Raw genomic sequence first — 16,381 nt, 5'->3', positions numbered from 1 at the left:
AAAAGAACTAAATATCACCATAAGACTGTCAACTATCATTTATAAACGGGTGCTTAGCTACTTTGGCCATATTGAGAACCGGAGAGTCTCGACAAACTTGAGTAGTTGGGGGAGATTGCCTGCTCTTTGGTCTGACCAAATTTACACGATTATGGGTCTCAATATCCCCGATGCCGCAGGGGTAGAGCAGAGTGGAGCAAGTCGAAGTATCGGTTAGGGCTCTTCAAGACAGGCACGTTCTGCAGTAATGAACACTTCGAAGAGTATATTAGTATTACTTCTAAAGAAATAAATATGGGTTTTTTTATTTTATTATGAAATCACATTAATCTCATGTGAAATTAGTTTTTTTCCATAAATTAAGAAAGTATAACACTAAGAAAACTTTCGCGTAACATTTATTATTACGAACTCCAAATATACTAACTACATAGTGTTTATTGTATTAATACGAAAATTCTGGTTCGAAGACAGATATATAATTTTTAATATAATAGGTACAAGTAATGAGTTACCACTCGAAGTCTTTATGATCATAAAAGTACCATGATTTTAAAAATCGTACCTGATACTGTTTTAATATTGCTTGATATTTATAAAAAAATAGCTAAGGAAAAATGTCCTCGTATAAAATTAGTATACACAAAAATGTAGCTATTAATAATCAAATGCGTTTGTTATATTTTATATTTCCTTTAAAATTATTATTCAAAAGCGTTGTTATAAAAACATATTTTCACGATTAGATATGATTTGTTTTGATATGATTGCATTGATGCTTGATCAATGGTTAGTAAAAATTAATTTCCAGATCATTAACAAAATATTAATTCCAATAATCATTTATCAATTGAGTCATTATTAAAATGAATTATTATTTTTATAATTTACTACCATAAGTGTTGAAGTCTGGTCGTAACCAATATCAGGTGAGGGTCCTGCCTGTTTGCCACCTGTAATGTAAATATTAATGAGCAAGGAAACGTACCAGTTTCATTAGCTGTAACGTTAAATTTTGTTACTCCAGTAATCGAATCGAAGGCTTCAAGAATCAAGAGCTGGGGTAGTCCACCATCGTACCCAGTCACACACCGTACAGCTACGTAGACAATGATGTCTTTTCTATGGAATTCCTCCCAACTTGAATCATTTCCCGTGATTATTGTACAGTTTCGAGGCGGAGCTGGACGAGCTGGTGGCAGAATTGTTTATTATTTAAAAAAAACTGTTTTTTTTACTCCGTTGATGGTGTATGTACTATAATTACGTTCTTATATATTTATTAAAACAAATCTTACAATTATAAGCGAAAAGTTAAAATGAATTTAGATTGGTTAAGGGAGCGTTCATGTATTATGTAGCGAATTTTTTGGTTTGGGGTAAAATGCGGGGCGGGGATTGAATTACGCGTTATTGTTAATATTATTTTCGATTTTCCAGTACTTTACACCACAAAAATGGTAACTTTTAGGTATAAAGAGTCACTGGGTGGAAACGTTTTGCTATTGGGTACAGAAAAACGTTACGGTGCGTTACATGGTGGGGTTCAAGAATCTCCAAACATTGCGTGGCGTAATACTTGAACGCTCCCTAAGTTTGAGTCTACAAAACCAGTACGAAATTCTGATTTATTGACAGATTATTTAATCGTCCTTTCTTGGAACGACACCGACCATGTTACATTAAACAAAATAGACGGACAGCCTTGAGTAATTACGAATTTCAAGTCAAATTCGTCTAAGATAATGCCGTTTGCTTAAATATTTTCCTTCAGCTCGCGAGACTAATAGAAAATTTAAAGTTACGTACCAGCTGGCACTATTTGAAAAATACAAGGCTGAAGTTGTCGTCCGACCGCGTTTGTCCCTCTGCATGTGAGAGCTCCATAGTCCCTCTCACTTGCTGGTGTATATCGTAACTCACTTGTGCTTCCATTTAATGTACCTATTATGAACATAAAGGTTTTAGAATAAATCAGTGGCGCTACCTTTTTGGGTCTAAGGCCAGTTTCCTCGCGATGTTTGCTTTCACCGTTCGAGCGAATGTTAAATGTGCACATAAAAAGAAAGGCCATTGGTGCAAAGCCGGGACGCGAACATACAACCTCAGGGATGATAATTACACGCTGAAGCCACTAAGCCAACAACTACTTCATAAAAGATATGATATTGTATATAATCGGGAATATGACGATATGAACAAAATTTTATTATTACAATTTGAAAATACTTATTATATTTTTAAGTTTGGTTTCGTCAATTATTTGATTTATCTGGCCAAGTTCACAGTTCAAGGACCTGTTACTTGTCGTCCATGCGTCGGGATGTATCTCTCCCTACATGCCAAGGGGGCTCATGGCTGGCCATGCGTCGTACTAGTAAACGGGTGAAACTTGTGGTGACTGGTTGGACTTGGATCGATGCGTATACGGTGAATGAATTAATTATTCTACCTTGACTCACCTTTCTTCCCACAGGAATGGGAAGGAAAGGAAAGGAGCATTATGTGATGGTTTTTAAACATTTTGTAAAGAACTGATAGTAAATGTAAATTAAAAATGTAGGTAACCTTAAGTTACCTACATGAATAAATCATATTTAGATTTTTGCCAGTAATTATGACTCGACATTCTTTTTTCTTATCTCCCTTTATCGATAATTACTCATTAAATATTCCTGATCTCAATCTTATCTACCGGCTATTCTAGTTTTTCAATAATTTTCCTGCTTGTATGTCCGAATTATAAACAATAACAGTCGTAGATACAACAGGTTTTCTATGCTACGACACCTACGAAAAAATAATGTATTTATTAATTTTAAGTTATTTAATTAATTGTCAGTGAAGGTTGGTGTCCACCAAACCTTTAGATTATTATTTCATTAAATAATTGATTAGTATATAATAATAATATATAATAATACAATATAATAAAAAATAATAATATAGCCTATTCTGAAACTCTGTGATCTGTGATATTTAGTATATTTTCACTACAGTATATCTCCGAGTTCGGTGTGCCTCTAGGCAAAGGCCTCCTCTAACCCTTTACACTGTTCTCTATCCTTTGCAACTATATCTAAATATACTTATATATATTATGTTGTTTTGTTACAGGACGGTGGTTTGATCCTCCCGCGGTGACCAACCTTGGTTGGAAAGCTTCTTTATTAGGTTGTTTTAGAATGTGTTTTTTCCAGTATATATATTTAAAAAAGTAATAAAAAAATAAGTATTTATTTACATTAAATTGAATAAACAATGTTTTTTGAATTTATCAGTTAAAATGCAATTTTGCACATCATTGTTTATACAATATCTACTTAATATAATTTCGATCTTTTTAATCGTGGCGCCGATGCCCTTTAAGATCGCGCGGTATTTTATCAGGAGGGATAGCCAACGTTACCACTATTGTGGGTACCATAAAAAAATCGCCTGTTTTTATGGTATGGTATGATATGGTTATGGTATTTATATATTTAATTGCATACAAACAAGTCGGGATTGCTATCCTAATAGAAATTACAGCATGCCGGCGCTGCTCTGAGAAAAACAAGCCTTCTTTATTTCCGTCTTTCCAAATCAAAAGCTACGATCGCTTGATATAATCTTCTACGTTAAAACAGCCATTATTGTGTAGCTTTAGTTTTAGGAGTGAGTTGAATATATATATCGATAACGCGTCCACTAGATTTTATTGAACATATACAATTCCCTTGAAAGCAATTACTCATAGGAACATTTTATTTATATTATTTTTTCAAATAACACGTTTATTTTTGTAGCGAGGGTAAGCGTTTATGTGACAGTATGTTTTAATAGGCGACCGGTTAGTTAAAATGTTGACTTTATTCACGACATCACATTTTCACCAGACACTGCTATTTCATCCTAACTAAACGTGTCTTTTCGTAATCAGACAGAAAGACGATAATAAACTTTTTACCTTGTATTATTTTTTGACAATCGCCCATTGTTGGTTTTTAATTGAATGTACACGCAGCTGCTATAGATTCATAATTTATTCCTTACCATATCTCGCTGGTGATACGTTAAAGCTCTCTCCACTGTTGTTGAACTGCCACAAAAACGTGATGTCGGCAGGATCCGCGTGCACTGAGCACTGCACATGCAACGACTCGTCAAGTGCAGCACCAATCACTTGGGGTGAGACCATTCCGCACACAGGTGCATCTAAAACAAATGATACTTATATAAACTAGAGTCAATGAAACGTACTGACTAAACTGTCAGTACGTTTCATTGACTCTAGTCTAATCTTTCGACTATCTCCGAATGCAATTTACGGAATAGTGAACGCTACGAAATTTAAAGATTAATAGCGGAGGGAAATTTATTTATTTGGGAAACAAAACAGATACATCTCTATACAATAAAAAAAAGTTAAAAAAATAAAATAAACACATTAGATGTATCCACAAAAAGTTTCTCTGATAAAAAATATGATACAGGGCAAATCAAAATAAAACATGATAACACAAAATTTATAAATACTAATTTAATTAATAAACACTAAATCTAGCCCATCACGAAACTAATGAAGGCTTTCGTCGCTTTCTGTTGAATTGTGATTGCCTCATGGCAAACAAGATTCAACAGAATCGAATTGTTTTTTACTTAAACAGTGATTTAAGTAAAAAAGTTATTAGTTTGACTTCATTATCACGCTCTCAAATATTCATATCTTAATATTATATATAACGGGTCACGTTGTTTGTCCGCTAAACGGTTAACTACTTAACCGATTTCAATGAAATTTGCGCACCGAGTGCAGTTAGATAGGATAGCTTACATCTTAATTTATACCCGCAATATGATTTTATTGCAAATTATTTGTTTATTGTTTGACGGTCACAATTCTAACAGATGGCGCTGTGTTGAAAGTACCAACGTTTCACATAAGCTACAATCAAATGGCATAACCATCAAAAAAGCATGGTGGTCCCCATGGCTGGTTTTCTCCTACCCTTGAATAGTTTACTAATATGTAATATAACAAAAAACTTAGCCACAGCAACGCTTGGCTGAGTCTGCTAGTATATTTATAGTTTACTGAATGCCTACGTATTAACCAAACAAACAATGATAAGTATTAAGTGGAAATTGAAAAGCGTATTAATGCGCTAGCTGTTGCTGAATTGTATTGTGCTGAATACTGAGGTATATTTTTATTCACGTGTACGTATTTAATATCCATTTAGCGCTGAAACCCACACAAGAACATTAAACGCACATTACCTGCACCCGCAACATGACACAAAACGGGATTTGAAAGGAAATTTATTCCGGTCGGGCGAACTAAAACAAAGCTCTATGAATTAAAGTGTACCCGCAAAACAACAGATTGCTAGTTCCCGGACAATTGCCCTAATATTAGGCAATAATTTTGATGATTTACTGGAAGCAAGCTTCCTCTGGCGTAATTGCTGGAGGAAGGAAACGACTCGTCGATCCGACCACAATCATTTGAATATATACACGCAGACATGAGTATTTATTACTCCGTAATTCATACCTAGTGACATTTTATTGTTATGTTGTATCCGATGTGAGGTTATGTAAATAAGCCAAGGCATACATTTAACAGCAGTAACTCAAAATTATGGACCTTTGATAAATACAATTAACCTTTAATAAACCAAGTAAACTTTATTTCCACGTCGCAATTGCTGATCCCTTTATGGTTTTACGTTAAGGATTATTTTAATAATTTAAACATGAATATCATACTATAGGAGTTATTGCAAAACCGTGAAAAATTGTGAGGAGATCGAAAAGAGCAAAACAATTCGGATTGGTGAAAATATAGTGTGAGTAAAAGTTAATGGGTAGTGGAACAATTTAACATAAGAACAGAGTATCTTCCTCTTAATAGACTGTAAGTAGTGTTATTAGACACTTTCTCATGTTAAATTTTTTTTAATAACTTATTAGTCTCAATTTAGGCTAGATCGTAATGTTATATTGTATCTTTGTGCAGGCACAATTTATAAAAAAAACAAAATTCAATCTGATATTTCGTGTTTTTAAAGTTAAAGAGACGGATTTTTTTATAATTTAAATAATAGACAAGCTCAAAATCTAAGTTATATAAAATTACACACACATTTTTAATGATCCCTGTATAAACTATTGTGTGTAAGCAAAAAAAATCACTGATCTTTTTAATAATGCTAATATAAAATTGGTTTTATAAAAAATTAAAAATTAAAATACTAATTAAAATTTTATTCAATTTTGAATTTTACTTTTCCTTTCTTTCACGTATTTATTATGATTAATAACTTATCTTTTAATTACACATGGTAGGTATAAGATTACAAGTTATATCATCAAAAGCATTAATTCCGTTTTTTATCTATTTTGTTATTCGTGTTTGTGCCGCCAGATTGAATAGATTGGTAATATCTAAATCAGATAAGAAGCCTAAAGATGCAAAACTGTATTATTTATTGGTATTATTATTTCTCCTATGACTTTTTTTTATAGAACAGTGGGCAAACAGACAGGAGGCTCACCTAATGTTAAGTGATACCACCGCCCATGGACACTCTTAATGCCAGAGGGCTCGGGAGTTCGTTGCCGGCCTTTAAAGTAATCTTAAGCATAATTTTTCTTCGTAGATTGTTACTTTGTGTCCGTAGCCAAGATAGAGAAGAGAATATATTAACGTCGCCTTAGCCAAGTGTGATAGGTGTGAACAAGAGAGTGAACTTGAGACCAATAAGTCTGGACTATATCTCTAATAATACTTGATTTTTTTTACTTAATACATTAATACTTAGTACTTTAATACATTAGTAAAAGAATCACAATATACAATTTCTAATATGACAAGCACTTATTGGCAAAGTTGACATACACGAAGATATAATACAAATATTAAACAAAACAATTGAAGTTACAAAAGCTAAACGAAAATCGAGTGTGAGAAAAGCAACCTAGCTCGTTTTAATTAAAATTTTAGTGTTATTTAGTATTAATCGCACGTCACTTACATTGCACCCTTAGTCGAACTGCCTCGCTGGATGTTTCGCCTCTTGCATTGGTCGCCTTGCATGAGTACAGTCCTGCCTCTTGTCGAGTAAGCCTTTGTAAGACTAGCGATCGACTACTGAGAATAATACCAGACCTCATATTCTGTATTACGGGGCTGCCCTGCAATATTTACTTTGAGTACCAGCGTTGTTAAGAAAAAAAAATACTAAAAGTTGCTACGAATAAATTTACTATACAAATTCACATATATTTTGCAGCACTTTCAATATTCTAAAAAGCTTATATTCCCGTGCATACGGAAACTCTTTCTATTACACATAGAAGTGGTTTGATTATATTAAGAAATAACATTTAAAAAAAAATATGTTTAGTACTTCTATTCTTTCATTGTTGAAAGAGATACTTGCATTATGGTACCATGATATCTTATATTCCTTTGGATTAGCGCGTACGTTACATTCGAAGTAGACATCATCTTCCTCCTTTATATCATGAGGGTTCAGAGTGCTGCCCAAAGTCAACGTCACCAAGGGACTATCTGGAAGATGATGGAGTGATTATTACTGGTCTCACACGTAGTTTTTAAGTTCTTAAAATGTTTTCTTAGGTGGCCATTGAAATGTGTAAATCTTATAAATTCTGAATATGATTTCTTATGTTATGTGGGTAATCAAATATTAAATAAATAATCAGAAACTAAATCATTTATATAGTTATATAGGCTTATACGGTTGTATTGTAAATATTAAGCACTATTTTATATTACTATAAATGCGATATATAGGCTAAAGTTCTTATAACACAACCTTTTTATCACCTAAAACTAGAAGAACTCTAAGTCAGCTAGCACAGCTTTTCACACAAAAAGTGCTTGTACTACAAACTTATTTTGTAAACTGTGTAATATTATAATTAATTAATAAATAAATAATTAAGCAAGCATAATTAATTTCGATAATATTGCAGAAATTCAATGAGTTTTGCTTGAAAACCGAAAGTAGCGACCTGTTCTTTGAGCATAAACAATCATTTAGATCAAATTTCACCAAATTATGGCTAACTAAATGAAACTATTTCTGAGGAGCAGTCTTAAAAATCAAGGTAATAGTTTTTTCAAATTTTTGTTTGTTACCTCTGAGTTAAATTTGTTTTAACATTTTAAGGTCTACGTGGTTAAAAAAAATTATACTATGGGTAATTATAGCTATACAACACTATCGTACTCATAATCTGTAGAAGTTCTAACTACCAGTAACAAAATTTCACATTATTTGTACTTACATACAACGTTTAATTCAAATTGATCGTCAATTGCCTTTGCGGGAAGTCTCGGGTTCGTTGCTACACATTTTACCATGACTCCATTGTCACTAGGCGCCGGATGGAAGACCAAGGAACTAACTGACCACGTTTCGTTAGCACGTTCAGATATCTATGAAAAGAATAGCAAAATAAAACTTCAACACCAACTTTCAGGTGCTGGTTTGTACTGTGAATATAGTGTCTTCAGCTGAAGTCAGTTCGAGTAAAAATCTGTTTAGTTTCTGTAACATGGTCTTACAGATGTAAAATAACGTATAATGACTACACATGTGTAGCGTAATTATAAAAGAATGTAAGAAAATGAGAAGCATAGTAATAATACTTTCTCACCCGCTCTTTCTCAAAAATTCTGTTATCCTTGTACCATGTGATAAGAGCTGGTGGCCTACTTCCTTCTGAGACACACTGAAGTGTAACTGCTGAACCGGCCAGCAGCTGCTGTGGCCGATTCAGGAGAGACAAAGATAGAGGAGCCACTGAAAAAAATTAAGATCTTAACAATTTCCTAAGGAATCCTTCCGAAGTATAAGAGAATTAAATATTTCTCGAATAATTTGATGTTTTAAACCTTCCTTCATTTGCTCTTTACCGTTTTTCTTCTTGCATGAAATTCATTACTGCCTATTTCTTGACGACAAAGCATTTTGTATACAAAATAATATACCTTACTTCTATTATACATGTAATATGGTAAAAAATAATAACAAAGAAAGGAAGAAATTAAAATAAAATATAGTTTAAAAACCTTTAATTATGTAAGAAACAATATTAACTTCCTTTTTACATACCAAACCTATCTTGTTTCAAACACTAGTAGACCTAGTATCATAAAAAATATCGCAATCGCAATCAAACTTACGTGGTAATCTTACAAGCGTAATTCAAGATTTATCTCTTGATATTAGTGAGGTTTATACTAATGCCAAAAGCTTGTTTTGATAAAATAAGCTTTGTCTACTCGTGTCAAGCATTACTTAATTAGTCAGTTCAAACTTACAGTTCATTTCTAACCGCACTGACTTTTCTTGCGGCGGTACAAGGTGAGTGTTCGTAGCTCGACACTTGTAGGTCGTATTGAGACTGTCCCTAGTTAGTTGTTGGGCTTCCAACCGGTTAACTATGACGTGTGTGTCTGTCTTCACTCCGATGTATTTAAGATCTGGCTTGCCATTTACCAGCCACGTAACTACGGGCTCGGGGCGACCTGTTGAATATTTTGGCATTTGAATTTAAGTAATTAAATTTAAATATAGAATTTAAACATTATAGTGTTAACACAAAAATAAAAGCAGAATTTGATTTTATTGTTTGAATATTTATTGCGTTGCAATTGAAACTTGCGTGTTGTTGGAAGGTTAGGGAAGCGTAACATCACGCTGCGACCAAGTTGTTATAAACCACAGGGTATAAACAGCTGTACCAATAGCTGGTGTTCGTTAACAATCAAAAAATAAAATAAATATATTGACTGTATTATTATTTTCAATTTATAACTTAGACAAATTTGTTCTTTCCGATTGGATTTTTTGTAAAGTTTTTAAAATCTTTAATAGCATAAAAGCTGTTGACTCTTAATGAAATACCAAAATATTGGAGATTATGATTTAAAACATTAAATTACATGAATAAAAATAGATAAAAAATGGTAGACGTCTGAAATCCAAAAATAAAGCTTAAATTTAAACAATGGCGATATCGCAAATTTTATAGAGTGTATGTTTGGCCCACTGCATCATTACAATCGGTAGGCACACGGGCAAAGATAATCTGTGCGGTGCAGACCTGGCGTTTCGCCAGCCTGCCATACTGCGGACTTTTCAATGAACTCATTGGAATGGAATATCTCTCCAAATGTTTCTATAAAGACTCCATTGGGGCCTCCGCAAATACGACGTAAATCAAAGGGTGGCAGACACAAGTGATGGCAATGAATACGTATGGAGACTTTACAAAGGAACTATTTCAGAACATAGACTTAAAAAACTTAAAAATGTTTAAGTAAGGAAGGAATAACTATATATATAACATGTTATACTTATTATATCTCAATTATTTATCATTTACACAAGTTTAATTGGTCCTTGATTTAATGAAAATAACTTTGGAAATAATACTAGTAAGGTGTCGTTTACTATACGTATCACAGCATAAAACACCGTCTATAAAAAATGTGTGCCTGTACTAGGTGTACACACGTAAGAAGTGAAACTTCTTTATGACCTTATTTTTCGAAAAATGATCTACTATATGCAACTTTACAGAAATTGGTTAAATAAAGTTAAATTAGATAAAAAAGGCTTTTATTATCATAGACATGAATACAAATACAATTATTTCATTTTAACTTATTACTGTACTACTATGTTGTACTAAGATTACAGAATTTCATTAATTGTAATAGAATTATTAGTATTACTATCATTGTTATCGTTATTATATATTTTTGTTACTAATGGCTTCGAATCTCTTCGGATCAACCGTGGTAGGGACAAGAAAAAGATGGCGCGTAACCGAAAAATGTGACAAATGTGTGTAAATTTTTTTCCAACGCCGATAAAGAAGTTTGACTTCAAAAAGCAACATGGCGCGTAACCTGCTACAAAATTTCTCCCGTACGTCGATAAAGAAGTTTCACTTCAAAAGATGGCGCGTAACGGAAAAATGTGACGCGTAACGAAAAAATGTTACACTAAAATTTTTTCCAACCCCGATAAAGAAGTTTCACTTCAATAATAAATTTAAACAGGTAATCAATTTAAAAAGATAACTTTGACACTATCTTATCCATACGAAAATATCATTTCATCGGTGTTCCAAAGTAATAGAAAAATCGAAGATCCTAATTTCAGTTAGTTCACATTGTGATGCGCCAGATGCAGCGGAGCGTTGCCTATTGAAATTTAAAACGCCAGCCCTCACTCCATGTTCAGAAGCTTGAGTAAAATTGTTTTAGGAAGCCATCCGATATTGTAATACGTTCCTGAAAACGAATAGATTAAAGGAGAAGCCTTTAAGACTTTATTTTCACGACTTTTCTGAACTGTTTCAACAGCATCTCTTTACCCTATCTGTATCTAATATATAAAATTCTCGTGTCACAATGTTCGCATACTCTTCCGAAACGGCTCGACCGATTCTTTCGAAATTTTTTATGCATATTCAGTAAGTCTGAGAATCGGCTACTATCATTCAACCCCCAAAATTTTTATTTTTTAGATAATTTTTTTCGTTTTTATTTTTTTATGATACAACATACAAAAATACATAATTAATTTAATTCAACCCTTAATTTTTATCCCTCTATAATCTTATGACTTGAACTCTGAGGTGCCACATATCGTGTGTGTATCGATTTAGGTATTAGACAAGCTGGTATTCTTACGACATTATCTTTTGATTTGTTCAAATACTACTAATAAGTACTTATAAATATTAAAAATGCATTTGCAAACAACCGGGTCTCGAAAGGACCTCTTTTTTACACTTATGTAGTAGACACTAACGATGGCTGATAATTTTATAAACATGTGCACTTGGCTTGAGAAGAATGCACCACGAAAGGCCGGCAACGCACTCGCGAGCCCTCTGGCATTGAGAGTGTCCATGGGCGGCGATATCACTTAACATCAGATGAGCCTCCTGCCCGTTTGACCCCGTTCTATAAAAAATAAAAAACAAGAAACTCAACTCGGGTTAATGTATTGAAGTAAGAACTGGCGTTGTTTCCAAGTTATATCGTATGAACCTACATAAGAATATCCGTACTAATAATTATTGTCTATATATTTTTTTCTAGTATATGCTGTTGGTTTATTTGATTCAATACGATTGTGATTCGTATCTGTTATGGATCCTACTCTTACCTATCGTCGCTAAATTTTTTCCGAAAAGTAATACTTCAATTGAATACACTCAGGTATAGGGAAAGCAATCTCTCAGGATCGGGATCACGTGTCATTTTTCGAGATCAATCCCGAAGCATAACATGACGAGATCTCGTTGGATTAACGAGATTTAGTGGCAGTAGTATCAGGAAAGTTAATATCTTCGATGAACAAGCGTATCTGACGGCGCGGCGAATAAATGCAACTGCAGCGTAAGATCACTGATGATGAACCATCACGACCGCTCAATAGGAATTAAAAGAGAGTCTGAGAGCAGCTAAAAGTCCTTTACAGTTTTTTTTTAAATATCTTACGCTGGTGCCAACTAGTGTTGAGAGGGCATTTTGAGCTGCTGGGTACATAGCGACTGACAAAAAGATGCTGCTTATCAGACAATACTCTCGATAGCTTTTGTTTCTTATAAAGTTAGTTCCAAAATCTCTCATAAATAATTAGATATTTTGTAGTATAGTGATTGTTTATACTATTATAGGTAAATAGAACTATTCTGGAAATAACTGTTCACCACTTTCGTAAGCTTTTATTAAATAACGAATGAATATGTTTCGTGATATAAGTTATTAATAATGGCAACACTTATAATAAATAGTTTTCTTATTTTATCTTAAAGCCACATCTTAGCATTTTTCATTGTGTTTTAGTTTTTCAATTTAAACAATTGGTTTTCGTAAACTACCCGAGATCTCGAACCGAGATCTCGCGAGATTGTAATTCTTTATCCCAAGAGATCTCGAATTAACGATATCGAGTTGAGATTGCATTCCCTACTTAGTTATTTTATATGGTTGATGCTTATACTTGTATTTAATAAGTTAAATTCTAAATTCAAGCGAATTTGTATTGTAATGCACTGACATATTTGCGATCAATACAATTAGATGCTTCATTGAAATCGTTCGAACATTGGAAATGGCATGTTTATTTGATTGAAACAGTGTAATCACTACAGGCAATTGTTTACTAATTTTATGTCCTTAGAATAACAAATTGATGTTATAGAAATTTAGCTCTTATTCTAATCAGTAAAGTGTTAAAATAGCATGGTCCAATAACTATTATCGAATAGGTACGTTTGCACCGCATTCGTTGTGAAATGAAAACTGTGATTGATGATCTAATCGTTACCAATGCCAATACGATTCACAGCAGTTGAATTCAATGTGTATGTATGGGCCAATCTACACGATTTATTGTATAAATGGCAACTGGAAATGTTGATATTGAATTTGTCAAAAACATAAAGCATTTCATCACTGTATCATATTACCCATTTTCTAAAAAGTGAGGAACAGATGTTGGAAGATAGCTGTACTCCAATAAAACGGAGTGCATACAAATTCTTTTTAGAAATTATATGTTTGTAAAAACCACATATTTGTATTGACATTTATCATGCCAATTAAGGTCCGTGATAATCCTATAGAGAATGGGTCGTTTATGCATCTGTTTAATTTAAGATTTTTTAAAAAGAGGATGTATGTATGCGACCGATATCAAGTCAGGTATTGAAAGGAGAGATGTATCAGACCTTTGGTTCGTTGCAACCGCCGGCTTGAGATTCATATCACATATGCATTATAATCGTTCGCATAAACACATATATAGAAATATATTTGGAATAATAATTTAGTTTTATATATAAGCAATTATTATAAACTCTGGTCTAATAAAAATAAAGGACAATAAACGGTAAATATAGAAAACTGACGGAATTTTTTTCTTACTTTTAGAAAATTGTTTTTTACTATATACGAGTAGAATAGGAGAGAAATTTTCTTACCTCCCCGTACTTCGCAAACCAATACAAGAGCTGAGCCTTCCTCCAGCGGTCCAACAATGCCGGAGACGTCGGCACCTGACTTATCGTAAAGTAACATCTGATGTGGTGGCACTTAAACAAAAAAATTTTTTTTAGAAATTTACTTAATTTACGGAACGGAATACAACAAAAAAGAAAGTTGTAATACAGTTTTGCAAAAAAAAGTAATTTGTCATTTCTTACATAACTTAAGAAAATTGAGCTGTCATAATAATGATGGCTTAATTTTCTTTTAATATTATTCCAAACCCTTATCGTAGATATCCGTCTTAATTTTATTTGAGCCAATTAATAAAGGCTCTGAAATAAATTTCACTGTAAAATTAGATTTCCAACGTTATGAACATACCTGATTACCGACTTTATAAAGGGCTTTCCCTTACTAACAAAAGAATTCTTGCAAATTACCTCGCAGCGGGAGCTTAATGGGTTTCAATGGAGTTGCATATATGAAAAGTAGGCTTTAAATTCTTTGTTCTTAAAAAGAAATTTACTTCCCCATCTCCTTTTCTCTGGGCCCCGTCTTGAATGGGCCAATTCTTTTCAAAGATCTACCTCAGTTAACTCGCCGTTTTTCAGTTCTCATCTATTTATATTTTGAAATATTCATGCGGAATTAAATTAGTTCCGAGGAAGTTCTTTTATTATAATAAATTCATTTAAGATGTGAAGTGAGCTTATCTCAGAATAAATATTCAGTTAATTTCATATAGGTTCTGCAAATACCATGACAAAAGGGGAATTAAAATAATTGAAGTAATAATATTTTATATAATCATTATTTTGATTTAGAATATAATTTATTTTTAAACTTTTAATCTGTATTTCATTCTTATATTTTTTTTAGATACATTAAATTAATATAAAAATAACAAATAATGTTCGTTTGTATGTAATATGGCAGTTAATGAAATAGATAGTGACTCAAACATCTACCATGTGTTATGTCACTATATACCTAGACTTGAAAGTTCTTTTGCTATTTATAAATAAGTTTCCCCATCATCTGCTAACAAATGTAATTCTTAAATTTTCATGTTTACTTACAATTTCTTTGCAAAACCTTTTTTACAGTTATTTTCAAACTTTCCTACCTAAGCTGACAAATTGGGTCGTGATAACGAAATTAATTTTAAAAAGATAGGCTTCGAGATAAGCGAAATAAAGCACTTTTATCAATTGAGATCTAATTTCCTTTCAAATTCGACTTGTCTCCCACAGATTTGTTTCACGTCATCGTTCGGGATTGCTCCTATCAACGTCGTCTGTAACCTACGGATCCCAGATGACAGATTGTAATTAAAACATCTCTTGTCACAGAGTATATTATACTGGAGGTTTATACTGTTACTTCGTAAATATCAAATTTATTTCTTATCTCAATCAGCGTATCGATTAAAAACAATGTCATGGTGATTAAATAAAAATAAATTTTAAGCAAAGTCATCATTAGCGTGCGCTAAATTATAAATCAGTAGCGATTAGTCCTGGCCTCGCACGGCTGGAAATTTATTTATTTATTTCGTAAGGTTACAGCTAACAAACAATTACACTAACAATATAGCCAAAGATGGAATACATAATATTTACAAAAAGGTTCAAACATTTACAAAAGGGGAGAAAACAATGTGATGGTGTTAAAATGAGGGTATGTACGTGAAGGTGTCTATGAGAAACTGTAGTACAACACTATACACTATGTCAATAGTTTCCGCGATATAGCTATATTTTTATTAGTATTTTTTTACACCTTGGTTTTAATTATCGGACCTTTCATACTGATCTCAAACGTTTTTTAAACTATTTTATAGTCAATGTTAGTCAGGAATAATTTAGCATTCTTTGTAATGGGTAAAGTACTTTTTTCAATAGAAACCGAAACAATCAAATCATTCCTCTTTATAGTATTAGTGTAGTTACTCTGCATCCGAATGAAGTTATAAACATTTTACACCATGACGTGATGTAATAATTACAGTAATTTGAAATAACAAAATATCTCTGCAAAACCAGCTTGTATAATATATTATATTTGTAAAATACTGTGCCCCTGTGTTGTGAGTCCCAACCCTGTCCCAGCCAGATCCCAACTTCAATGTTGAGCTTTTGTACCTAATTTGTTTGCATGAAATTAAGGTTACATTAGGGCTACAGATATTGAGATAATTATATTGAAATTGTAGTTAAAAATGTTGACTACTATAGGTATTGGATAACACGTTGCATTACTGACTCAAATTCAAATTTATTTATTCATTTAGGTAACACAATGTACACTTATGAACGTCAATAAAGAAATACATATTAAATG

The 16,381-nt window shown here is 32.6% G+C and overlaps 1 protein-coding gene across 1 annotated transcript in view; it reads right to left on the bottom strand.

The window, feature by feature from the left end:
- The window catches only part of LOC125053714 (hemicentin-2-like), a 111,293-nt gene that overhangs the window by 7,589 nt on the left and 87,323 nt on the right, over window positions 1–16,381 (bottom strand). The window contains exons 5-13 of the mRNA XM_047655220.1: window positions 14,032–14,142; window positions 9,344–9,550; window positions 8,677–8,822; window positions 8,305–8,455; window positions 7,431–7,561; window positions 7,023–7,182; window positions 4,036–4,197; window positions 1,810–1,944; window positions 989–1,192 (exon numbers count right to left, since the gene is read on the bottom strand). Coding sequence (XP_047511176.1) covers window positions 989–1,192; window positions 1,810–1,944; window positions 4,036–4,197; window positions 7,023–7,182; window positions 7,431–7,561; window positions 8,305–8,455; window positions 8,677–8,822; window positions 9,344–9,550; window positions 14,032–14,142 — 1,407 coding nt within the window. The remainder of the gene's footprint in view (window positions 1–988; window positions 1,193–1,809; window positions 1,945–4,035; window positions 4,198–7,022; window positions 7,183–7,430; window positions 7,562–8,304; window positions 8,456–8,676; window positions 8,823–9,343; window positions 9,551–14,031; window positions 14,143–16,381) is intronic.

Source organism: Pieris napi, chromosome 1, assembly GCF_905475465.1.
Source record: "Pieris napi chromosome 1, ilPieNapi1.2, whole genome shotgun sequence".
NCBI lineage: Eukaryota > Metazoa > Arthropoda > Insecta > Lepidoptera > Pieridae > Pieris > Pieris napi.
Note: the sequence above shows the minus strand (reverse complement) of the source record. Positions and strands in the feature narration are given on the sequence as shown.